Below are 25,996 nucleotides of genomic sequence, written 5' to 3'. Positions count from 1 at the left end.
GAACAGCTATAAACTGAGAGAGGGGAATATGCAGTGAGACCTGGGTGTTCTCATACAGCAGTCGCTGAAGGTAAGCATGCAGGTGCAACAGGCAGTAAAAAAGGCAAATGGTATGTTGGCCTTCATAGCGAGAGGATTCGAGTACAGGAGCAGGGATGTCTTGCTGCAATTATACAGGGCCTTGGTGAGGCCACACCTGGTATATTGTGTGCAGTTTTGGTCTCCTTATCTGAGGAAGGATGTTCTTGCTATAGAGGGAGTGCAGCAAAGGTTTACCAGACTGATTCCTGCAATGGTGGGACTGACTTATGAGGAGAGATTGAGTCAGTTAGGATTATATTCGCTGGAGTTCAGAAGAGTGAGGGGGGATCTCATAGAAACCTATAAAATTCTCACAGGACTTGACAGGGTAGATGCAGGAAAGATGTTCCCGATGGTGGGGGAGTCCAGAACTGGGGGTCATAGTCTAAGGATACGGAGTAAACCTTTCAGGACTGAGATGAGGAGAAACTTCTTCACCCAGAGAGTGGTGAACCTGTGGAATTCGCTACTACAGAAAGCAGTTGAGGCCAAAACATTTTATGTTTTCAAGAAGGAGTTAGATAGGAGTTAGATCGGCACAATGGCGCAGTGGTTAGCACCGCAGCATCACAGCTCCTGGGACCCGGGTTCAATTCTGGGTACTGTCTGTGCGGAGTTTGCAAGTTCTCCCTGTGACCGCGTGGGTTTTCGCCGGGTGCTCCGGTTTCCTCCCACAGCCAAAGACTTGCAGGTGATAGGTAAATTGGCCGTTGTAAATTGCCCCTAGTGTAGGTAGGTGGTAGGGAATATGGGATTACTGTAGGGTTAGTATAAATGGGTGGTTGTTGGTCGGCACAGACTCGGTGGGCCGAAGGGCCTGTTTCAGTACTGTATCTCTGAAAACAAAACAAATATAGCTCTTGGGTCTAAAGGGATCAAAAGGTATGGGGCGAAAGCAGCAACAGGCTACTGAGTTGGATGATCAGCCATGATCATAATGAATGGTGAAGCAGGCTTGAAGGGCTGAATGGCCTGCTCCTGTTTCTATGTTTCTTCTTCCTTCTCTCCTGAAACAAACTGATGCACCGAAAGGAGAATTAACACAGATGTAGCTTGACTTCCCAGCTGAAAGATTCAGTCTGGGATAAAGGCAGATAGACTAGATATCCTGTGGAATGATAATACTTACATTACAACAAGCAGCCAGCTCAGACTCATTCAAAAACATTCTCCAAAAGTCACATGTTGTCATAAAGTCTCTCTCCTTCATGTCACAGTCAGGCCACACGCAGTCTACTTCTAATAATTTGAACCTTTGAGTGATAAACATTTTGAATTACCCAGGAATTTGAGTTAAGTTACAGAAGTAGCACATAAAGTCGAACTTTAATGATAAAAAATTAAACTATCCGATAATTCTAGTTAAGCAACTATGAAGCAAGAGGAGTACACTGTGGAAGACAACAAAATAATAACTCTGGGTATGTGAAGGGAAATCAGCCAGAAGTTACTCAGTCTCTTTGTTACTGCAAAATGCAAGAGAGAATAAATTGGATGCAGCAGATACTCGATGTAGCACTAAAAGCTGCTGAGTGAATTGGTGCTTACACTGGCTCTGGGCTTCGTGATTAGATCCTCACACTGGCTCTGGGCTCAGTTTGATTTAGCCTGACACTGTCACTCTTCCGATTCAGGCAAGGTTCAGCTGGGGTCACTGATGATCCCAGAGCAGACTCTTGAGTTGTGCTGCTCAGATGGAGACCGAACCCCCAGTTTGATTGGCTGCAGCCCATAACTTGTTGACCCTCTCTGTATCAGAACAACTAATCGTGAGCAGCTGGACCAGTGAAAAAAAAGTCAGTGATATCAAATATAATTTGAGAGCACAGGTCAAATTAGCATTAAGCTGTCTATGGAAATTTGAACAGGAATATCATAATTCCGGAATGCTCAAGACTGGGGTGGGATTGCACCCTCAAAATGACCTTTCGTAGAAGTAGTTACCGCCTGGCTCTCCCTAACTTGGTGCTTATGAGAAGCGACTATTATTTTATAGTTTTCTTGTAGCACAGAATGTGTGTATATACATTACCAACACTGATTACACTGAGTCCCACTTTGTGTTATGACGATTTGTGTTTTAGTTACATTTGTAGAATGAATGAATTTGTTAACGTTTTACAATGGAGCACTAGACACTACCAGGATGATGTGCATGCCAACAAATCAGATTAGTGGGTTCTAATGTGCTATCTGATGTTATAAATAAAAGGCATCCATCTCTGACTACTTTCCACCTGCTTGAATGATGAGGATTGATATTTCCAGAGCCTGGAAACAGAATCTTAGATTGGACCACAAAACAAATGTTATGCCATTTTGAGAATTTCTGTATTATTTCAGCGAGTTTAGGAAAATAATATATTCCAATGTCTTATACTCTTTCTCAATTTGATTAGTGCTCAAATACTTCTCATATGAAACAAACTTCAAGCATCAATATTTAAATTATATTCTGGGTTAAACTGATATGTTTTTCATTCAATTATTGAAATAACTCTTTTGCTTTCCAATCCATTTTCTAACCAGAGAACAACAATTGAAGTTTTGAATGAACTGATGTTTTATATTGAATCATTTAGTGTCTGTTTTGTTGTGTACACCCTCCACTCAGACAGTTGGCATTATTGTTCCTCACAGTGATGGCTACAAGCAGATCATCCCTTTCGACCACTTCCATCCTCTTCCTCGGTACGTAACACAGCCGATAAAAGTGAATGATACTGATGCAGTTGGTGAGACAGCTTCAGTCTGAATGGAATGAGAGAGAGAGAGAGAGAGAGAGAGAATGAAAGAGTAAGTGAGGGTGGCAGATTGTGCGAGAGGGAATGAACGAAAGAATGAGAGAGACTGCTTTAAGATCAGTTGAAGTATTTGATCGCCGTTTCTTCAAAGTTCTTTCTAATTTAAAATGATGAAACAAAACTCAAGAAAATCTATGGGGCAGTCCTTTATATTGAGCACAATTTCCATGGAGATTTTTTCAAGTGTTTTTTTTGTTTGTGCGTCGTACTGATTGTTCAGTAATTGGCTAATGACCTACCAAATTTATGTATGTACTTAGTAATTAGGCAATGCACAATGAGACCATCTCATGAAATGCCACTGCTTTGTGAAACGGCACTTCTCCGAACAAGCAGTGTTGTTGCCGTGGAGGAAGCAAATTACTATAAAGCATCGAGCCAGTGAGCTTATCGACAAATTAATGGATTGGCTCTTTCAACAATTCACACTGTCGGCTATTTTTATTCTTAATCATGCACTTGGCTGTTGCTGGTTGCTGGTGTTTTGGCGCAAGCTTTGCACAAACTGTCAAAATGTGACTGACCCAGGGCTACTTTCCCCATCTGTCTGCTGCTTTAGTTACCGCAGTGTGATCATCATTCTGTTTTTCATTTTCCCATCAGCTGATGCATGATGCTACTCACAGATTTGTAAAGCTTTGCTGTGTTTGATCACAATGTGTCTGGGGAACTGTGGCTTACAGATGTCTTGGTTTCTGTGTTACTTTGTCCTCTTACTGTCTTGTCTCTGGAGTTTTACACCTCGACTCCAATGTCTGCAGCAATAAAAACACAATGCAAAATAAGTCACTGTTAATGTTCAAACATAAGGTAAAACCTTTAAGGAAAATCTGGCAATCATTCAGGAGACCATTATAATTTTCACAAATTAGAGTGCATACATGTTCCTTTTTGTCAGTTTCCCCCATCTAATCTCCATCCCCCAAATTTGATACACCAGTCCTCAGCAGTGTTGACTGTTATCATGCTTCTTGCAATGTACCTCTGTAATCAGCCAGTGCAGAGCATGCAACCACCCAGCCTGACGAAGTCCCCTGGTGAATCAGAAGTATATTTAGGAAAAGGCTGTTACACCAAAAGGTAATTTTGCTTTGTGAGAGATCTTAAAACCCCATATATGTTTTTCACCACAACTCTCAGTTGGGATGGTAGAATCCAGAAATCCAGCGGAAACCAGCTCTGCTGGATTCCCAGCTTTGATTTTTGGGTTGAGCCTGGGGTGGGTGTTGGAAGCTCCCGTGTTTGGCAGATGATGCTGGTTGAGATGGCTCTATGCTCTGTGCCTGTACACCTTTCCAGTGGCTTCACAATAAGAGGTGAAGGCTTGTCTAATCCTGATGCTGGAAGCAGAAATGCGTTTACATGAAAGAAGACATGATGGGGTATCAGGAACCAGTGTTGTTCGTTCGGCTGCACCTGCCAAGATGCTACTAACCATTTCTCTGGACCCAGGCAAACCCACCTGGGAATGACTGTGATAACCTGCCTTCCTTGGAGGTTTCTCTCACAGCACCACTTCAAGGATCCCAAATGCTGGGCCGTACTGTCACTTTGCTGAAGACTCACACTTACGCCTATTCCCTGTCCCCACGGTCTGTCACTTCTCAATCCCATGCCCCTTCTACCCAGATTGCTGATTGGTTGAGCTGCCTTTTAATGTTCTTCAGAAGTTTTCTAAATTTTGTCACCTGTCTTCTGACACTTTCCTTTAATTGTTCCCATCCCTTTAAATTTGACTTACATGAGATTTTCATCTCCTATAAGTGATGTCATTGCTAGGCCCAGTGCAGTTTTCAGCTGGGGTTGTGAAACATTATGCTAATAAAATGAGACAAGAAGATTGGGCTGAATTTTTTTGAGCTCCTGACGTTGGGCTCCGTGGAAGGAGGCGGGGCGGAAGATCGCAGCGACCCGCCATAGAGCCTGATGCCGGGATTGCCAGACCTGATCTTGGCGGCAGCAAGGCTCCGTTAAGGTCCCCCCCCCACCCTGCCAGTCAGCAATGGGACCCAACTTTAAAAACATTTAATTTAAGGACATTAATATATTAATATATCATTCCCAGCGATCTTACCGGCTGTCTGTCATCTTCCGTGCGAAGGACCTTCACTTGCCTGTCTAGGGAAAGCTGGTGCCACCGAGATGGGGAAGGGGGGAGCTTAGGAATTTTTGTGTAGTTGTGGGGGGGTCAACTCTGCATTTCTAGTGGAGTGGGGGCGGGGGGAAGGGGTGAACTCTGCATTTTGTGCAGTTGACGGGGGGAAGAATACTATTAAATTTAAGCATATTGTGGAGGTGGGCATGGGGCTACCATTTATTTTCTGTGTATTGTGGGGGGACACATTTATGTACAGTTTAGTGGGGGTGGAGGGGATTCCTGGGTTGAACTTTGTACTCTATATGCAGGTCTGGTAGCCCTTTAAAAATGGCACCAGCGCCTGCGCAGAGACAGCTGACGCCGTTACCAGTGTCGCAGAGCCCACCCCCGCCATGTGATGGGGGTTGCGGACCGCCCTGTGTATGGAAATTAACCACCAATTTGCTAGATCGCAGCAGCATGTTGGCACCATTTTTTTCGCCCTCTGCTGCTCCTGACAGCAGGAGAATAAAATTCAACCCATTGAGTGCAATTCACACTTGGGATTCTGGAGGGTCTTTATGCAGTGCAAATTTCAATAGAACAGCTTTGCACCTGAAGATGAAAATCACCCCTGTATGCCCACTTTATTGCTGTATGTTAGTAGCTTGCCCCTGACATCATCTATCCTCATGTAATAAAATTCCACTTGACTTCCTTATTTTTAACTTGAGACCCCTGGTATTCAAACCTTTCACTGAAACAAACAATTTACACAAATTGACTGCAAATCAAATTGACTCTTCATAATCTTGAAAACTTCAATTGCAGCACCTCAACGGCTTCATTTCCTAACAAAAGCACATTATCCTTAACATTCTTCACAATTTAAATTCTTGGTTCCTGAAATCACCTCAGATCACCCTCATCTCCCTTTAAAAATAGAGCATTTAAAAGCAGAACATTTCTATCCAATTATTGAATTCCATAAGATTTTTAAAAGATGTTTTTTAAGAAGTCCTGTAGCATGCCACACTAAATTCTGATAAAGGTTTTGCCTTGTGAGTGTCTGAGAACATGTTGCCTTCCAACCAGGACGTTTCAGCCTGTCCTTCTCTGAATTGTGCAAACGAGTGATTGGCTCATAGTTTTGGTTAGTTCTGATGAAGTTTTTTTTAAGTAGATGACCTAGATTTGAATGCTGGCAATTTTGAAAAGAAACTGTAAGATTTAATCTTTGGGAACTGTGCCTCCAGAGAAGGTGAAATTGGGATCCAATTTTACTCTTTGTGTCTCACAGTATAAACATAGAACATAGAACATAGAACAGTACAGCACAGTACAGGCCCTTCAGCCCACGATGTTGTGCCGAACCTTTACCCTACTCTAAGATCAAACTAACTACCTAACCTTCATTCTGCTATCATCCATGTACCTATCCAAGAGTCGCTTAAATGCCCCTAACATATCTGCTTCTACTACCACCGCTGGCAGCGCATTCCACGCACCCACCACTCTCTGTGTAAAGAACCTACCTCTGACATCTCCCCGAAACCTTCCTCCAATCACCTTAAAATTATGCCCCCTGGTGATAGCCCTTTCCACCCTGGGAAAAAGTCTCTGACTATCCACTCTATCTATGCCTCTCATCATCTTGTACCCCTCTATCAAGTCACCTCTCATCCTTCTTCGCTCCAATGAGAAAAGCCCTAGCTCCCTCAATCTTTCTTCGTAGGACATGCCCTCCAGTCCAGGCAGCATCCTGGTAAATCTCCTCTGCACCCTCTCTAAAGCTTCCACATCCTTCCTATAATGAGGCGACCAGAACTGAACACAATATTCCAAGTGTGGTCGAACCAGGGCCTTATAGAGCTGGCTCTTAAACTCAATCCCCCTGTTAATGAAAGCCAACACACTATACGCCTTCTTAACAACCCTATCAACTTGGGTGGCAACTTTGAGTGATCTATGGACATGGACCCCAAGATCCCTCTGTTCCTCCACACTACCATGAATCCTGTCTTTAAGCCTGTATTCCGCATTCAAATTCGACCTTCCGAAATGAATCACTTCACACTTTTCCAGGTTGAACTCCATCTGCCACTTCTCAGTCCAGCTCTGCATCCTGTCAATGTCCCGTTGCAACCTACAACAGCCTTCCACACTATCCACAACTCCAGCAACCTTCGTGTCATCGGCAAACTTGCTAACCCAGCCTTCCGCTTCCTCATCCAAGTCATTTATAAAAATCACAAAGAGCAGAGGTCCCAGAACAGATCCCTGCGGAACACCACTGGTCACCGAGCTCCATGCTGAATACTTTCCATCTACTACCACCCTCTGACTTCTATGGGCTAGCCAATTTTGTATCCAGACAGCCAACTTTCCCTGAATCCCATGCCTCCTTACTTTCTGAATGAGCCTACCATGGGGAACCTTATCAAACGCCTTGCTAAAATCCATATACACCACATCCACTGCTCTTCCTTCATCAATGTGTTTTATCACATCTTCAAAGAATTCAATAAGGCTTGTGAGGCATGACCTGCCCCTCACAAAGCCATGCTGACTGTCTGTAATCAAACCATGCTTTTCCAAATAATCATAAATCCTGTCTCTCAGAATCCTCTCCAATAATTTGCCCACTACCAACGTAAGACTGACTGGTCTATAATTCCCAGGGTTATCCCTATTCCCTTTCTTGAACAAGGGAACAACATTTGCCACCCTCCAATCATCCGGTACTACTCCAGTGGACAGTGAAAACACAAAGATCATCGCCAAAGGCGCAGCAATCTCTTCCCTCGCTTCCCGTAATATCCTTGGGTATATCCCGTCTGGCCCCAGGGACTTATCTGTCCTCATATCATTCAAAATTTCCAGCACATCCTCCCTCTTAACCTCAACCTGTTCGAGCATATCAGCCTGTTCCACGCTGTCCTCACAAACGACCAGGTCCCTCTCACTAGTGAATACTGAAGCAAAGTATTCATTTAGGACCTCCCCTACCTCCTCCGACTCCAGGCACAAGTTCCCTCCACTATCCCTGATCGGCCCTACCCTCACTCTGGCCATCCTCTTGTTCCTCACATAAGTGTAGAACGCCTTGAGATTTTCCTTAATCCTACCTGCCAAGACTTTTTCATGTCCCCTTCTAGCTCTCCTAAGTCCATTCTTCAGTTCCTTCCTGGCTACCTTGTAACCCTCTAGAGCCCTGTCTGATCCTTGCTTCCTCAACCTTAAGTAAGCTTCCTTCTTCCTCTTGACTAGCTGTTCCACATCTCTTGTCATCCAAGGTTCCTTCACCCTACCATCCCTTCCCTGCCTCATCGGGACAAACCTATCCAGCAGTCGCAGCAAGTGCTCCCTAAACAACCTCCACATTTCTGTCGTACATTTCCCTGAGAACATCTGTTCCCAATTTATGCTCCCCAGTTCCTGCCTAATAGCATTGTAATTCCCCCTCCCCCAATTAAATATTTTCCCATCCCGTCTGCTCCTGTCCCTCTCCATGACAACAGTAAAGGTCAGGGAGTTGTGATCACTATCACCAAAATGCTGTCCCACCGAGAGATCTGCCACCTGGCGTGGTTCGTTGCCAAGCACCAAGTCCAACATAGTCTCCCCTCTAGTCGGTCTATCTACATACTGAATCAGGAAACCTTCCTGGACACACCTGACAAAAATTGCTCCATCCAAACTATTTGCACTAAGGAGGTTCCAATCAATATTAGGGAAGTTGAAGTCACCCATGACAACAACCCTGTTACTCCTGCACCTTTCCAAAATCTGCCTCCCAATCTGTTCCTCCATGTCTCTGTTGCTATTGGGGGGTCCATAGAAAACTCCCAACAAAGTGACTGCTCCTTTCCTGTTTCTCACTTCCACCCATAATGACTCAGTAGACAAACCCTCCTCGACGACCTCCCTTTCTGCAGCTGTGATACTATCCCTGATTAACAATGCCACTCCCCCACCTCTTTTACCTCCCTCCCTATTCCTTTTGAAACATCTAAACCCTGGAACATCCAACATCCATTCCTGCCCCTGTGATATCCAAGTCTCCGTAATGGCCACAACATCGTAGCTCCAAGTACTGATCCATGCTCTAAGTTCATCACCCTTATTCCTGACACTTCTTGCGTTAAAATAGACACACTTCAACCCATCATACTGGCTGCAACTTTGCCCTGTCAACTGTCTAACCTTCCTCACAGACTCTCTGCACTCAGTATCTTCCTGTTCAACAGCTACCCCATCCACTGATCCGTGGCTCCGGTTCCCATCCCCCTGCCAAACTAGTTTCAACCCTCCCAAAGAGCTCTAGCAAACCTCCCGCTCAGGATATTGGTGCCCCTCCAGTCAGATGCAACCCATCCTTCTTGTACAGGTCCCACCTTCCCCAGACGGTATCCCAATGATCCACATATCTGAATCCCTCCCTTCTACACCAGTTCTGTAGCCACGTGTTCAGCTGCACTCTCTCCCTGTTTCTAGCCTCACTAGCACGTGGCACCGGTAACAATCCTGAGATTACTACTCTGCTCGTCCTGCCTTTCAGCTTCCAACCTAACTCCCTATATTCGCTTTTCAGGTCCTCATCCCTTTTCCTAGCTATGTCATTGGTACCGATATGTACCACGACCTCTAGCTGCTCCCCCTCCCACTTAAGAATCCTGTGGACTCAATCCGAGACATCCCTGACCCTGGCACCCGGGAGGCAACATACCATCCGGGAGTCTCGTTCGCGACCACAGAATCTCCTGTCTGTTCCTCTAACCATTGAATCTCCTATCACTATCACTCTCCTATTCTCCACCCTTCCCTTCTGAGCCACTGAGCCAGGCTCAGTGCCAGAGACCTGGCCACTGTGGCTTTCCTCTGGTCGGTCCCCCCCCCCAACCGTATCCAAAACGGTATACGTATTATTGAGGGGAACAGCCACAGGGGATCCCTGCACTGTGCGCCTATTCCCTTTCCCTCCCCTGACAGTCACCCAGCTACCTTTATCCTGTAACTTAGGTGTCACTACTTCCCTATAACTGCTCGCTATCACCCCCTCAGCATCCTGAATGATCCGAAGTTCATCCAGCTTCAGCTCCAGTTCCCTAATGCGGTCTGCGAGGAGCTGGAGTTGGGTGCACTTCTCACAAGTGAAGTCAACAGGGACACCAGTGGTGACCCTCACCTCCCACATCCTGCAAGAGGAGCATGCAACTGCCCTAGCTTCCATCCCCTTTGCACTAAATTGACAACAGAGATTTTAAAAAAAAAGGAAAACCTTACCTTACCAAACCCTCCACACATTTGGTTGGAGGAGGAGGATGGGTGGGAGACACTACACATGTAGTGTTTCGGGTTTAGCAACTGCCCGAATATATAGGTTTACTTACCCAGCAGTCCCCTTGTCCGCCGAAACAAAAGGTAAGTTATTTTAAACTGAAACTCACCTTCCCAGCTGACACCTCGCTCACGCTATCGCTGCTTCAGAGTGCAAAACATACTTGGCTTGCACAGAAAAAACATTTTATTTTGTTTATTCCTCAGTAGATCGTTAAGTTTTGCAAACAATATAGGTAAATTACTCCAGAATCTGGTGTGATACATTTGTTGGTATCACAGACAACTCTAAATGGCATATTTGAAAATATCCATCTCACTTCCCAAGGTTTGTTTCATTAGATAAACTGCCCATTATAGGTTTGAAGCACACAGAACAAGAAAATGCCAGATTTGATCACTGGTTTGTGTTGTTAACTGATCTCAAGCATGCCTAGGGAGTGAGCACTATAGTGCCCCTCAGTGAAAGCCCTAATGTAAAGTCTAAATGACAAATGAGAACAAATCCTTTGTAGGTGTGCATGTGTGTTTGTGATGGGGGAGAGGGGCCTAGCATCTCCTGCCACTCAGAGTCTGAACTCACATATCAAGAAAGCTTCAGGAAGCTTGTCAGCATCTGTGGAGCAGACACCAACATGTGATAGTACCTCCGGGAAGGAAGGCCCACCTCTTGCGGTTTAATGTCTTTTCAATGTGTATGATTGGCTGCAATCCCATAAACCTCCCATATCTATTAGTCAGTACATAAATCCTTACATGCAATATGCAGTCAAAGTCTGAAGTCATTGCTTTGATTAATATTGCACATTTCAAAGGTTCCTTCTATCCCCTACAATGTAATATAATTACAAAAGTGGCTTCAAATCATGATGTCAGCAATCTAACAATGCACTCTTATCTAGTTTCGCCCAAAGTCTGAATGTACTTTACATTCCTAGGTCCCCCTACATCCATTGTTAGTAAGATTGAGACACAGGACTTATTGCTGCAGTCATTAGATAGCTCAGGACACACTCGCGCTCACACACATACACCTCTCCTCACACGCACACACACGCACACACACACACACACACACTTTAACATGTTTTAAGAAATTATTATTTTTAAATGGCCTCCCCAAAACTTTCTTCCTGTAATCATGTTGTCGCACTATCTGTAACAAAAAGCAGCTTTCAAAAATGTGTTTGTAGTTTGTTGCAATGACTGTTGTTCTGTTACAGGCACCTGCAAAGTTGGTTTTATAGTCTTAGATATGACAATAAAATTCATCTCTGGGAAACAGTTTCTAACACATGCAAAAGTTGGAAAAGCACTACCAGAGAATGTTAGGAATGCGCAATCGGTCTGAGAAAAACCGGCCAATGTTTTAAGTGTGACCCTGCACCAGATTTCTACGACTGGGTTCTGATAGAAAGTTCCAACCAAAACGCTAACCTATTTTAATCTTCTCTGTACTTCCAGCAATTTCTGGCTTTGTTTCAAATTTCCAGCATTTATGGTCTTTCATTTTTTCTCCTGGAAATTAAAATTTTGTAACTATTTTGGAAACTCTAATGCCAAACTGCTTTATGCATCAGGTGAAAAGTGGTGCATGGCCCTCACACCTCAGGAAAAAGATTGTGCCCCTTGCATTGTGTTAAATTGTGAATTACCTGGAGCTGCTGAGTGCCAGAGACTGATTGTTGTTCTGTGTTATCAGATGGGACAGTAGTCCCTGGACTGCCTGCTCCAGCTCGTGTGGTGGAGGTGCTCAGCTCCGCACTGTATCCTGTGTGGAGGAAGATATTAATGGACAAGTCAACAACGTGGAGGAGTGGAAGTGCATGTACATACAGAAATTTCCTGTCGTGCAGCCCTGTAACCTCTTTGACTGCCCAAAATGGCTGGCGCAGGATTGGTCTCCCGTAAGGAACTCTTTAATCTGATGATGTTGGGTTGTGCTGTCACAGGTCCACCAGGATTCCAATAGGTATAGCCAGCAGCAGGAGTAAATTTAGCAAAACTTCACAATTTCTTATTTCATGGTTGGCAACATTTGGAAAATTGCATTCATTTTTTGGACAGGTTCCTTGAAAGAATCTATCCTCTTTTATATGGAGGTCATTCTGTGCTGTTTTGCAGTTTTTATTTTATTTATTAAATTATTAGATGTGGACATCGCTGGTAAGACCATCCCTAATTGCCTTAAGAAGGTGGTGGTGGCGTCTTCTTGAACCACTGCAGTCCATATGGTGTAGGTACCCCCACAGTGCTATTAAGGAGGGAGTTCTGGCATTTTGATCCAGCGACAGTGAAGGAACAATGATATATTTCCAAGTCAGGTTGGTGTGTGTCTTGAAGGGAAACTTGCAGGTGGTGGTGCTCCCATGCATCTTCTGCCCTTGTCCTTCTACGTTGTAGAGCTCGCGGGTTTGGCAGGTGCTGTCAAAAAAATTTGGCGCGTTGCTGCAGAGCATCTTGTACATGGTGTACACTGCTGTCATGGTGCACTTATGGTGGAGGGAGTGAATTTTTAAGATGCTGGTTTGGGTGCACATTAGATGGGCTGCTTTGTCCTGAATGGTGTTGAGCTTCTTGAGTGTTGTTGGAACTGCACTCATCCAGGCAAGTGAAGAGTATTCCATCAGATTCCTGACTTGTGCCTTGTAGATAGTGGAAAGACTTTTGGGAATTAGGAGTTACTTGCCACAGAATACCTAGCCTCTGACCTGCTCTTGTAGCCACAGAACTTATTTGGCTAGTTCAATTAAGTTTGATATCTCACCTATTACCTAAAATTATTCACAGGACAAGTGCTGGCCCAGATTTCCCTCAGATGTGCCTCCTTATTGGATTGAGCAGGCAAAGGTGCAAATGGCACCCTGTCTATCACTACTTGGTGTGACCTCAGACATCAGTCCCTTAGGCTGCCACCCCCATTGTGCTGCTGCAGGAAGCCTACAGCAACCACTTGGCAATAGTCCTCATTCCAGGCAGGCACTTGAGGACAGGTCAGGATCTTGCCAGGAACATGCCTGAAACACACCAGAAACATGACGATCATCTTGATCACTTCCCAGCTTTACCATCTAATGGTAGTTTTCCAGCACTGCCTCATACAAAAAGGTCAGGTGCAAAGTAATCTTGCTCCAAAATGGATCTCCATTCAAATTCAGAAGAATGATTTCATATGCTTCATATAAACCAGTTTATGCAAAATTAGGACAGAATTATGGAGAGTTCGCTGTCCTTTTTCTCAAACACAACAGTGGTTTTGCCTATCGCAGTCTTCTTTCCAAAACTATTCATTTCAAACACAATGTTATACACATGAACGACAACTGAAAATGTTAAAGAGAACTGTGGTTTCTCGGCACAGAGAGAAAGACACATGATAAATTATCATTCCACCTTTTTCCTATGTGGAAAATTCATCCAGGAAACTTTAGCTCATGGCCTTGAATCTACTTTTATTTTCTAATGGGGTACAATTAAACCATTGGTTTCAGCTGGAATTAGACAAATTCTCGAGAATTATATATAATTAGATAAATGGGTGCAATTAAAATGAAAATACATAATTAGACAGGCAGAATTAGTCAAATATACAAATAGTTGGGTATGTAAAACTACAGACATGTATAATTCAAAAAGATCATAACTGGTAGATTTATGTAACTGGATAAGTGTGTAATTAGATGGAGCTGTGTGTAATTATTCACAGCTCTGTGTAATTGGTCACAGGTGTGTGTAATTAGTTACAGTGGGCTGGATTTGTGACGCACGTTGCGGAGCCGCCGTGAAATTAAACACGACTGCTCATTTAAATCGCCGGGTTGGACTGCCCCCCCCCCCCACCCCCCACGATGATGAGGAGGGGGCAGGCAGTCCCACCCGGCAATGCATCAGGCGCCACTGCACAGGCGTTGATGCCATTTTTAAAGGGCTTCGAGCCTGACATTGCAATTTAAATTTTTTAAGGGATACACATTTTAACTAAATATATAAAGTGATCCTGACTCTGTCCCATGCCACCCCAAAAAAGCATAGAAGTAATTACCTGCCCTCTTCCCCCCTGCAAACACTTACCTTGTGCTGCGACCAACCCCCTCCGAAGTTGATCAACTTTTAAACTTTACCCTTTCCTACCATCCACTTTACCAATGAAATTAATCTGATACTGCTCCCCCCCCACCACCGCACTGAAAAAGTTAGCTCCTCTCCCCCCTCACACCAGTGTCCTGCCTTGGATCTCCGAATGGAGATCCAAAGGCATGGGAGTGCCGGCCACCAGCACCAATATCACCCTGGAACGGTTGGCGGGAGCAGGTAGGTCATTTGCATTTTGTTAAATATGTAGATTTGGCTCCCATCGCCGAGGGGCGGGGGGTGCTGCGATGATGCCTCGCTGCCACTGACAATATTGGGCCAGGCCTTCCCAGCGTCAAGGCCCGTAGCCGGCCTCTGCCATTTTTCCGGCCACCGTTGCCACGACCCACTAGATTGGGGTGTCTGTAAAATCCATCCCAGTATGATTAATTAGATGGAGCTGTGTGTAATTAGGTACAGCTGTGTTTAACTAATTACATCTGTGTGTAATTCGATGAAGCTATGTGTAATTAGAAAGAGCTGTGTGTAATTAGACACAGTTTTAGGTTATTAGATGGAGCTGTGTGTAATTAGTTACAGCTGTGTGTAAATAGACGGAACTGTATGTAATTAGTTGGAGCTGTGTGTAATTTGTTGGCTCTGTGTGTGTCTGTAATTAGTTACAGCTGTCTGTAATTAAATGGAGCTGTGTAAATAGTTACAGGTGTGTGGAATTTGTTGGCACTGTGTAATTAGATGGAGCTGTGTGTAATTAGTCACATCTGTGTGTAATTAGGTACGGCTGTTTGTAATTAGTTACAGCTGTCTGTAATTAAATGGAGTTGTGTAAATGGTTACAGGTGTGTGGAATTTGTTGGCACTGTGTAATTAGATGGAGCTGTGTGTTATTAGTCACATTTGTGTGTAATTAGGTACGGCTGTTTGTAATTAGTTACAGCTGGGTGTAATTAGTTGGAGCTGTGTGTAATTTGATGGCTCTGTGTGTGTCTGTAATTAGTTACAGCTGTCTAATTAAATGGAGTTGTGTAAATAGTTACAGGTGTGTGGAATTTGTTGTTACTGTGTAATTAGATGGAGCTGTGTATAATTAGTCACATCTGTGTGTAATTAGGTACGGCTGTTTGTACTTAGTTACAGCTGGGTGTAATTAGTCACAGCTCTGTGTAATTAGATTGAGCTGTGTATAATTTGTTACGACTGAGTATAATTAGGTGTATAATTATTTCAGATTTCCAGCATCGGCAGTATTTTGCTTTTAATATAATTAGGTCGAACTGTTTGTAATTAGTTACAGCTGAGTATAATTAGACAGAGCTGTGTGTAATTAGTCACAGCTGTGTGTAATTGCTTAGCACTGTGTAATTAGATGGAGCTGTCTGTAATTAGTCACAGCTATGATTAGATGCCACTGTGTAATTAGTTACAGCCGTCTGTAATTAGTTACAGCTGTGTGTAATTAGTTGGAGCTGTGTGTAATCTGTTGGCACTGTGTGTAATTAGATGAAGCTGTGTGTAATTAGTCACAGCTGTAGGTAACTAGATGGAGCTGTGTGTAATTAGTTTGAGCTGTGCATAATTAGGTAGAACTGTGTGTAATTAGTCACAGCTGTGTGTAATTAGTTGGAGCTGTGTAATTAGTTATGGCTGAATGTAATTACTTGGCACTGTGTGTAATTAGATGGAGCTGTCTGTAATTAGTCACAGCTATAATTAGATGCCACAATGTGTAATTAGTTACAGCTGTGTATAATTAGTTACAGCTGTGTGTAATTAGATGGAGCTGTGTAATTAGTTATAGCTGTATGTTATTAGTTGGCAGTGTGGGAAATTAGACGGAGTTGCATAATTAGTTATAGCTGTGTGTTATTAGTTAGCACTGTGTGTAATTAGTTGGAGCTGTGTAATGAGTTACAGCTTTGTGTAATTAGTTGACACTGTGTAATTAGTTACAGCTGTGTGTAATTAGTTGGAGCTGTGTAATTAGTTACAGCTGTGTGTAATTAGTTACAGCTGTGTGTAATTAGATGGAGCTGTGTAATTAGATGCAGTTGGGTGTAATTAATTATAGCTAATTGTATATAATTAGATGGAGCTATGTGTAATTAGTTACAGCTGTGTGTAATTAGATGGAGCTGTGTGTAATTCCATGCAGTTGGGTGTAATTAATTATAACTAATTGTATATAATTAGTTACAGCTGTGTGTAATCTGATGCAGCTGTGTGTAATTAGATGCAATTGGGTGTAATTAATTTTCACTGATTGTATATAATTAGATGGAGCTATGTGCAATTAGTTACAGCTGTGTGTAATTAGATGCAGCTGTGTGTAATTAGATGCAATTGGGTGTAAATAATTATAACTATGTATATAATTAGATGGAGCTATGTGTAATTAGTTACAGCTGCGTGTAATTAGATGGAGCTGTGGGTAATTAGATGCAATTAAGTGTTATTAATTATAGCTAATTGTATATAATTAGATGGAGCTATGTGTAATTAGTTACAGCTGTGTGTAATTAGATGGAGCTGTGTGTAATTAGATGCAATTAAGTGTTATTAATTATAGCTAATTGTATATAATTAGATGGAGCTATGTGTAATTAGTTACAGCTGTGTGTAATTAGATGGAGCTGTGTGTAATTAGATGCAATTGGGTGTAATTAATTATAGCTAATTGTATATAATTAGATGGAGCTATGTGTAATTAGTTACAGCTGTGTGTAATTAGATGGAGCTGTGTAATTAGTTATAGCTGTGTGTTATTAGTTAGCACTGTGTATAATTAGTTGGAGCTGTGTAATTAGTTACAGCTGTGTGTAATTAGTTGGAGCTGTGTAATTAGTTACAGCTGTGTGTAATTAGATGGAGCTGTGTGTAATTAGATGCAGTTGGGTGTAATTAATTATAACTAATTGTATATAATTAGATGGAGCTATGTGCAATTAGTTACAGCTGTGTGTAATCAGATGCAGCTGTGTGTAATTAGATGCTGTTGGGTGTAATTAATTATAGCTAATTGTATATAATTAGATGGAGCTATGTGTTATTAGTTACAGCTGTGTGTAATTAGATGGAGCTGTGTGTAATTAGATGCAGTTGGGTGTAATTAATTATAACTAATTGTATATAATTAGATGGAGCTATGTGTTATTAGTTACAGCTGTGTGTAATTAGATGGAGCTGTGTGTAATTAGATGCAGTTGGGTGTAATTAATTATAACTAATTGTATATAATTAGATGGAGCTATGTGCAATTAGTTACAGCTGTGTGTAATCAGATGCAGCTGTGTGTAATTAGATGCTGTTGGGTGTAATTAATTATAGCTAATTGTATATAATTAGATGGAGCTATGTGTTATTAGTTACAGCTGTGTGAAATTAGATGGAGCTGTGTGTAATTAGATGCAGTTGGGTGTAATTAATTATAACTAATTGTATATAATTAGATGGAGCTATGTGTTATTAGTTACAGCTGTGTGTAATTAGATGGAGCTGTGTGTAATTAGATGCAGTTGGGTGTAATTAATTATAACTAATTGTATATAATTAGATGGAGCTATGTGTTATTAGTTACAGCTGTGTGTAATTAGATGGAGCTGTGTGTAATTAGATGCAGTTGGGTGTAATTAATTATAACTATGTATATAATGAGATGGAGCTATGTGCAATTAGTTACAGCTGTGTGTAATCAGATGCAGCTGTGTGTAATTAGATGCTGTTGGGTGTAATTAATTATAGCTAATTGTATATAATTAGATGGAGCTATGTGTTATTAGTTACAGCTGTGTGTAATTAGATGCAGTTGGGTGTAATTAATTATAGCTAATTGTATATAATTAGATGGTGCTATGTGTAATTAGTTACAGCTGTGTGTAATTAGATGGAGCTGTGTAATTAGTTACAGCTGTGTGTAATTAGATGCAGTTGGGTGTAACTAATTATAGCTAATTGTATATAATTAGATGGAGCTATGTGTAATTAGTTACAGCTGTGTGTAATTAGATGCAGTTGGGTGTAATTAATTATAGCTAATTGTATATAATTAGATGGTGCTATGTGTAATTAGTTACAGCTGTGTGTAATTAGATGGAGCTGTGTAATTAGATGCAGTTGGGTGTAATTAATTATAGCTAATTGTATATAATTAGATGGAGCTATGTGTTATTAGTTACAGCTGTGTGTAATTAGATGGAGCTGTGTGTAATTAGATGCAGTTGGGTGTAACTAATTATAGCTAATTGTATATAATTAGATGGAGCTATGTGTAATTAGTTACAGCTGTGTGTAATTAGATGCAGTTGGGTGTAATTAATTATAGCTAATTGTATATAATTAGATGGAGCTATGTGTAATTAGTTACAGCTGTGTGTAATTAGATGCAGCTGTGTGTAATTAGATGCAATTGGGTGTAAATAATTATAACTATGTATATAATTAGATGGAGCTATGTGTAATTAGTTACAGCTGTGTGTAATTAGATGGAGCTGTGGGTAATTAGATGCAATTAAGTGTTATTAATTATAGCTAATTGTATATAATTAGATGGAGCTATGTGTAATTAGTTACAGCTGTGTGTAATTAGATGGAGCTATGTGTAATTAGATGCAATTAAGTGTTATTAATTATAGCTAATTGTATATAATTAGATGGAGCTATGTGTAATTAGTTACAGCTGTGTGTAATTAGATGGAGCTGTGTGTAATTAGATGCAATTGGGTGTAATTAATTATAGCTAATTGTATATAATTAGATGGAGCTATGTGTAATTAGTTACAGCTGTGTGTAATTAGATGGAGCTGTGTAATTAGATGCAATTGGGTGGAATTAATTATAGCTAATTGTATATAATTAGATGGAGCTATGTGTAATTAGTTATAGCTGTGTGTTATTAGTTAGCGCTGTGTATAATTAGTTGGAGCTGTGTAATTAGTTACAGCTGTGTGTAATTAGTTGGAGCTGTGTAATTAGTTACAGCTGTGTGTAATTAGATGGAGCTGTGTGTAATTAGATGCAGTTGGGTGTAATTAATTATAACTAATTGTATATAATTAGATGGAGCTATGTGTTATTAGTTACAGCTGTGTGTAATTAGATGGAGCTGTGTGTAATTAGATGCAGTTGGGTGTAATTAATTATAACTAATTGTATATAATTAGATGGAGCTATGTGCAATTAGTTACAGCTGTGTGTAATCAGATGCAGCTGTGTGTAATTAGATGCTTTTGGGTGTAATTAATTATAGCTAATTGTATATAATTAGATGGAGCTATGTGTTATTAGTTACAGCTGTGTGTAATTAGATGGAGCTGTGTGTAATTAGATGCAGTTGGGTGTAATTAATTATAACTAATTGTATATAATTAGATGGAGCTATGTGTTATTAGTTACAGCTGTGTGTAATTAGATGGAGCTGTGTGTAATTAGATGCAGTTGGGTGTAATTAATTATAACTATGTATATAATTAGATGGAGCTATGTGCAATTAGTTACAGCTGTGTGTAATCAGATGCAGCTGTGTGTAATTAGATGCTGTTGGGTGTAATTAATTATAGCTAATTGTATATAATTAGATGGAGCTATGTGTTATTAGTTACAGCTGTGTGTAATTAGATGGAGCTGTGTGTAATTAGATGCAGTTGGGTGTAACTAATTATAGCTAATTGTATATAATTAGATGGAGCTATGTGTAATTAGTTACAGCTGTGTGTAATTAGATGCAGTTGGGTGTAATTAATTATAGCTAATTGTATATAATTAGATGGTGCTATGTGTAATTAGTTACAGCTGTGTGTAATTAGATGGAGCTGTGTAATTAGATGCAGTTGGGTGTAATTAATTATAGCTAATTGTATATAATTAGATGGAGCTATGTGTTATTAGTTACAGCTGTGTGTAATTAGATGGAGCTGTGTGTAATTAGATGCAGTTGGGTGTAATTAATTATAGCTAATTGTATATAATTAGATGGAGCTATGTGTAATTAGTTACAGCTGTGTGTAATTAGATGCAGTTGGGTGTAATTAATTATAGCTAATTGTATATAATTAGATGGAGCTATGTGTTATTAGTTACAGCTGTGTGTAATTAGATGGAGCTGTGTGTAATTAGATGCAGTTGGGTGTAATTAATTATAGCTAATTGTATATAATTAGATGGATCTATGTGTAATTAGTTACAGCTGTGTGTAATTAGATGCAGTTGGGTGTTATTAATTATAGCTAATTGTATATAATTAGATGGTGCTATGTGTAATTAGTTACAGCTGTGTGTAATTAGATGGAGCTGTGTGTAATTAGACGCAGTTGGGTGTAATTAATTATAGCTAATTGTATATAATTAGATGGAGCTATGTGTAATTAGTTACAGCTGTGTGTAATTAGATGCAGTTGGGTGTAATTAATTATAGCTAATTGTATATAATTAGATGGAGCTATGTGTAATTAGTTACAGCTGTGTGTAATTAGATGCAGTTGGGTGTAATTAATTATAGCTAATTGTATATAATTAGATGGAGCTATGTGTTATTAGTTACAGCTCTGTGTAATTAGATGGAGCTGTGTGTAATTAGATGCAGTTGGGTGTAATTAATTATAGCTAATTGTATATAATTAGATGGATCTATGTGTAATTAGTTACAGCTGTGTGTAATTAGATGGAGCTGTGTGTAATTTGATGCAGTTGGGTGTAATTTATTATAGCTAATTGTATATAATTAGATGGAGCTATGTGTAATTAGTTACAGCTGTGTGTAATTAGATGCAGCTATATGTAATTAGATGCAGTTGGGTGTAATTAATTATAGCTAATTGTATATAATTAGATGGTGCTATGTGTAATTAGTTACAGCTGTGTGTAATTAGATGGAGCTGTGTGTAATTAGATGCAGTTGGGTGTAATTAATTATAGCTAATTGTATATCATTAGATGGAGCTATGTGCAATTAGTTACCTTGTGTGTAATTAGATGGAGCTGTGTGTAATTAGATGCAGTTGGGTGTAATTAATTATAGCTAATTGTATATAATTAGATGGTGCTATGTGTAATTAGTTACAGCTGTGTGTAATCAGATGCAGCTGTGTGTAATTAGATGCAGTTGGGTGTAATTAATTATAGCTAATTGTATATAATTAGATGGAGCTATGTGCAATTAGTTACCTTGTGTGTAATTAGATGGAGCTGTGTGTAATTAGATGCAGTTGGGTGTAATTAATTATAGCTAATTGTATATAATTAGATGGAGCTATGTGTAATTAGTTACAGCTGTGTGTAATTAGATGCAGCTGTGTGTAATTAGATGCAATTGGGTGTAATTAATTATAACTATGTATATAATTAGATGGAGCTATGTGTAATTAGTTACAGCTGTGTGTAATTAGATGGAGCTGTGGGTAATTAGATGCAATTGGGTGTAATTAATTATAGCTAATTGTATATAATTAGATGGAGCTATGTGTAATTAGTTACAGCTGTGTGTAATTAGATGGAGCTGTGTAATTAGTTACAGCTGTGTGTAATTAGATGGAGCTGTGGGTAATTAGATGCAATTGGGTGTAATTAATTATAGCTAATTGTATATAATTAGATGGAGCTATGTGTAATTAGTTACAGCTGTGTGTAATTAGATGGAGCTGTGGGTAATTAGATGCAATTGGGTGTAATTAATTATAGCTAATTGTATATAATTAGATGGAGCTATGTGTAATTAGTTACAGCTGTGTGTAATTAGATGCAGTTGGGTGTAATTAATTATAGCTAATTGTATATAATTAGATGGAGCTATGTGTTATTAGTTACAGCTGTGTGTAATTAGGCAGAGCTGCGAGTAATTAGTGGGAGCTGTGTAACTCGATATAGCAGTGTGTTATTAGTTGGAGCTACATGTAGTTAGACACAGTTGCATGTAGTTAATTATAGCTTTATGTAATTAGTTGGAGCTGTGTGTAATTAGGTGGAGCTACGTGCGATTAAATGGTGCTGTGTGTAATTGGATGGAGCTGTGTGTAATTAGTTCCAGCTATGTGTATGTAATTAGATGGAGCTATGTGTAATTAGAGTCAGCTGTGTTTATGTACTTAGATGGAGTTGTGTGTAATTAGTCACAGCTGTGTGTAATTAGTTGGAGCTGTGTAATTTGTTATGGCTGTGTGTAATTACTTGGCACTGTGTGTACTTAGATGGAGCTGTGTGTAGTTAGTCACAGCTGTATGTTATTAGATGGTGCTGTGTGTAATTAGTTACAGCTGCGTGTATGTAATTAGACAGAGCGGTGTGTAATTAGTTGGAGCTGTGTGTGTCTGTAATTAGTTACAGCTGTCTGTAATTTGTCACAGCAGTTTGTATTCAATTAGCTGAAGCTATGTGTAATTAGTTGGCGCTGTATGTAATTAGTTGGAGCTGAGCATAATTAGCTACAGGTGTGTGTAATTAGTTGGAGCTGTATGTAATTAGTTACAGCTATGTAATTAGTTGGATCTGTGTATAATTAGTTGGAGCTGTGTGTAATTAGTTTGCGCTGTATGTGTCTGTAATTAGTTACAGCTGTCTCTAATTAGATGGAGCTGTGTAAATAGTTACAGGTGTGGAATTAGTTAACACTGTGTGGAATTAGATGAAGCTGTATGTGATTATTTACAGCTGTGTGTAATTAGTCACAGCTGTGTTTAGTTACAGCTTTATGTAAATAGATGGAGCTGCATGTAATTAGGCTGTTGGGTGGAATTAATTATAGCTGATTGTAATTATATGGTGCTGTGTGTAATTAGTTACAGCTGTGTGTAATTAGATGGAGCTGTGTGTAATTAGATGGAGTTGTGTGTATTTAGGTGGAGCTCTGTGTATGTAATTAGATGGAGCGATATGTAATTATTTACAGCTGTGTGTAATTAGTCACAGCTGTCATAATTAGACACAGCTATGTGTAATTAGACAAAGCTATGTGTAATTAATGATAGTTGTGTTTATATACTTAGATGGAGTTATATGTAATTAGTTACAGCTGCTTGTATGTAATTGGATGGAGCTGTGTGTATTCATGGCTGTGTGTAATTTGTTGCCACTGTGTGTAATTAGACGGAGCTGTATGTAATTAGTTAGGGCTGTGTGCAATTAGTTGAAATTGTGTGTAATTGTTTGGAACTGTGTCTAATTATTTGGAGCAGTATGCAATTAGACGGAGCTGTGTATAATTAATAACAGCTGTGTATAATTAGATGGAGCTGTGTAATTATTTACAGCTGTGTGTAATTACGTGGCACTGTAATTAGAGCTGTGTTTAACTAGTTACAGCTCTGTGTAATTAGTTTGCACTGTGTGTAATTAGAGCTGTGCGTAATTAGATCAAGCGGTTTGTAATTAGTTACACCTGTGTGTAGTTAGATGGAGCTCTGTATAATTAGATGGAGCCATGTATAATTTTTTACAGCTGTGTGTAATTAGATGGAGCTGTATGTAATTAATCACAGCTGCGTGAGATTAGACGGAACTGTGTAATTAGTTATATCTATGTGTATTTGATGGAGCTGTGTATAACTAGTTTACACCTGTGTGTAATCAGTCACAGCTGCATGTAATTAGATGGAGCTGTGTGTTAGTTACAGCAATATGTAATTAGTTGGAGCTGTGTGTAATTAGTTGCTGCTATGAGTAATCAGTTACAGCTGTGTGTAATTAGATGGAGCTGTGTAATTATATGGAGCTGTGTGCAATTAGTTGCTGCTGTGTGTGATCTGTTGCATCTGTATGTAATGCGATGGAACTGTGTAATTAGTTATAGGTGTGTGTACTTTGATGGAGCTGTGTAATTAGATACAGCTGTGTGTAATTAGTTAAAGCTGTGAGTAATTAGTTACAGCTCTGCATAATTAGATGGAGCTGTATAATTAGTTATAGGTGTTTGTAATTTGGATCTGTGTATAATTAGTTTCCGCTGTGTGTAGTTAGATGGAGCTTTGTGTAATTATTTACAGCTGTGTGGAATTAGTTACAGCTGTGTGAAATTGGTTGGACCTATGTGTAATTGTGTGTACTTAGATAAAGGTATGTGTAATTAGATGGAGCTTTGTGGAATTAGTTACAGCTGTGTGGAATTAGTTAGAGCTGTGTGGAATTAGTTACAGCTGTGTGAAATTAGTTACAGCTGTGTGAAATTAGTTAGAGCTGTGCGAAATTAGTTGGACCTATGTGTAATGGGTCACAGCTGTGTGTATTTAGCTACAGGTGAATGTAATTAGATGGAGCTTTGTGTAATTAGATGGAGCTTTGTAATTAGTTATTGCTGTATATAATTAGTTACAGTCATGTGTAATCAGATGGAGCTGTATGTATTAGTTATAGCTGTGTGTAATTAGTTGCAGCTGTGTGAAATTAAATTGAGCTGTGTGTAATTAGTTACAGCTGTGTGTAATTGGGTAATTAGTTAAGGCTGTGTGAAATTAGATTGAGTTGTGTGTAATTTGATGGAGCTGTACAATTAGATGGAGCTCTGTGTAATTAGTTACAGCTGTGTGTAATTAAACATAGCTGTTTGTATTTACTTAGATGGAGCTATGTGTGATTAGTCACAGCTGAGTGTATGCAATTAACATGGAGCTCGATGTAATTAGTAACAGCTGTGTGTAATTAGATGGAGCTGTGTAATTAGTTATAGCTGTGTGTATGTACCTGGATGATGCTATGTGTAATTAGTTGGAGCTGCCTACATGTAATTAGACAGAGCATTGTATAATTAGTTGAAACTGTGTGTTTGTACTTAGGTGGTGCTTTGTATGATTCATTATAGCTGCGTGTTTGTAATTAGACGGAGCGGTGTGTAACTAGTTGGAGCAGTGTGTGTCTGTAATTAGTTAGAGCTGTCTAATTAGTCACAGTTGTTTATATGAAATTAGATGAAGCTGTGTGTAATTTGTTGGAGCTGTGTGCATTAGTTGCTGCTGTGTTTAACAGTTACAGTTGTGTATAATTAGATGGAGCAGTGTATTCGATGGACCCGTGTGTAGTTAAATGGAGCTATGTGCAATTAGTCTCAGTGGGCTGGATTTTGTTCACCTCCTGATGTCGCAGAAGATCGGAGCGGCAGAGGCCCGCCATGGAATCCGACACCGGGCTTCCTGGGCTCGATCTTCCTGGCAGTGGAGAAGCTCTGTGGCGGGCCCTCCCGCCGCACTGCGACGGGACCCAATTTTACATATTTAAATTAACTGTTTGCATTAATTAAAATCTAATCCACAGCCATCTTATCTGCAGTTCCGGATCTTCAGCGAACAGGCAGCCCTCATGCGCCTTCACTTTCCTGTCCAGGGAAAGCTGTCACCATCGAGGTGGGGAAGGGTGAAACCCTACATGGGTAGTGTAATGGTGAGGTGGGGGAGGGTGGGTGGGGGGAAGGGGTTATCTCTTAGTGCAGTTGTGGGGGAGACGGGCTAACTCCGCAGTTTCTATGCAAGGGTGGCAGCCCTTTAAAAATGGTGCCAGCACCTGCACAGATACAGTTGATGCTGTTCACGGCATTGTCGAGTGTACGCCCGCTACATGATTCGGGGGACGGCTGCCCTGCATATGATAATGAGCCGCCAGGCTCATGATTGTGGTGGAATGGCAGCGCGTG

The 25,996-nt window shown here is 40.4% G+C and overlaps 1 protein-coding gene across 1 annotated transcript in view; it reads left to right on the top strand.

The window, feature by feature from the left end:
- The window catches only part of LOC137368744 (ADAMTS-like protein 1), an 852,599-nt gene that overhangs the window by 630,548 nt on the left and 196,055 nt on the right, over positions 1–25,996 (top strand). Inside the window, exons 11-12 of the mRNA XM_068028933.1 lie at positions 2,722–2,772; positions 12,005–12,209. Coding sequence (XP_067885034.1) covers positions 2,722–2,772; positions 12,005–12,209 — 256 coding nt within the window. The remainder of the gene's footprint in view (positions 1–2,721; positions 2,773–12,004; positions 12,210–25,996) is intronic.

Source organism: Heterodontus francisci, chromosome 4, assembly GCF_036365525.1.
Source record: "Heterodontus francisci isolate sHetFra1 chromosome 4, sHetFra1.hap1, whole genome shotgun sequence".
In the NCBI taxonomy this organism is placed as follows: Eukaryota; Metazoa; Chordata; class Chondrichthyes; order Heterodontiformes; family Heterodontidae; genus Heterodontus; species Heterodontus francisci.
The sequence above is the reverse complement of the archived record's forward strand: the minus strand, read 5'-3'. Positions and strand labels throughout refer to the sequence as shown.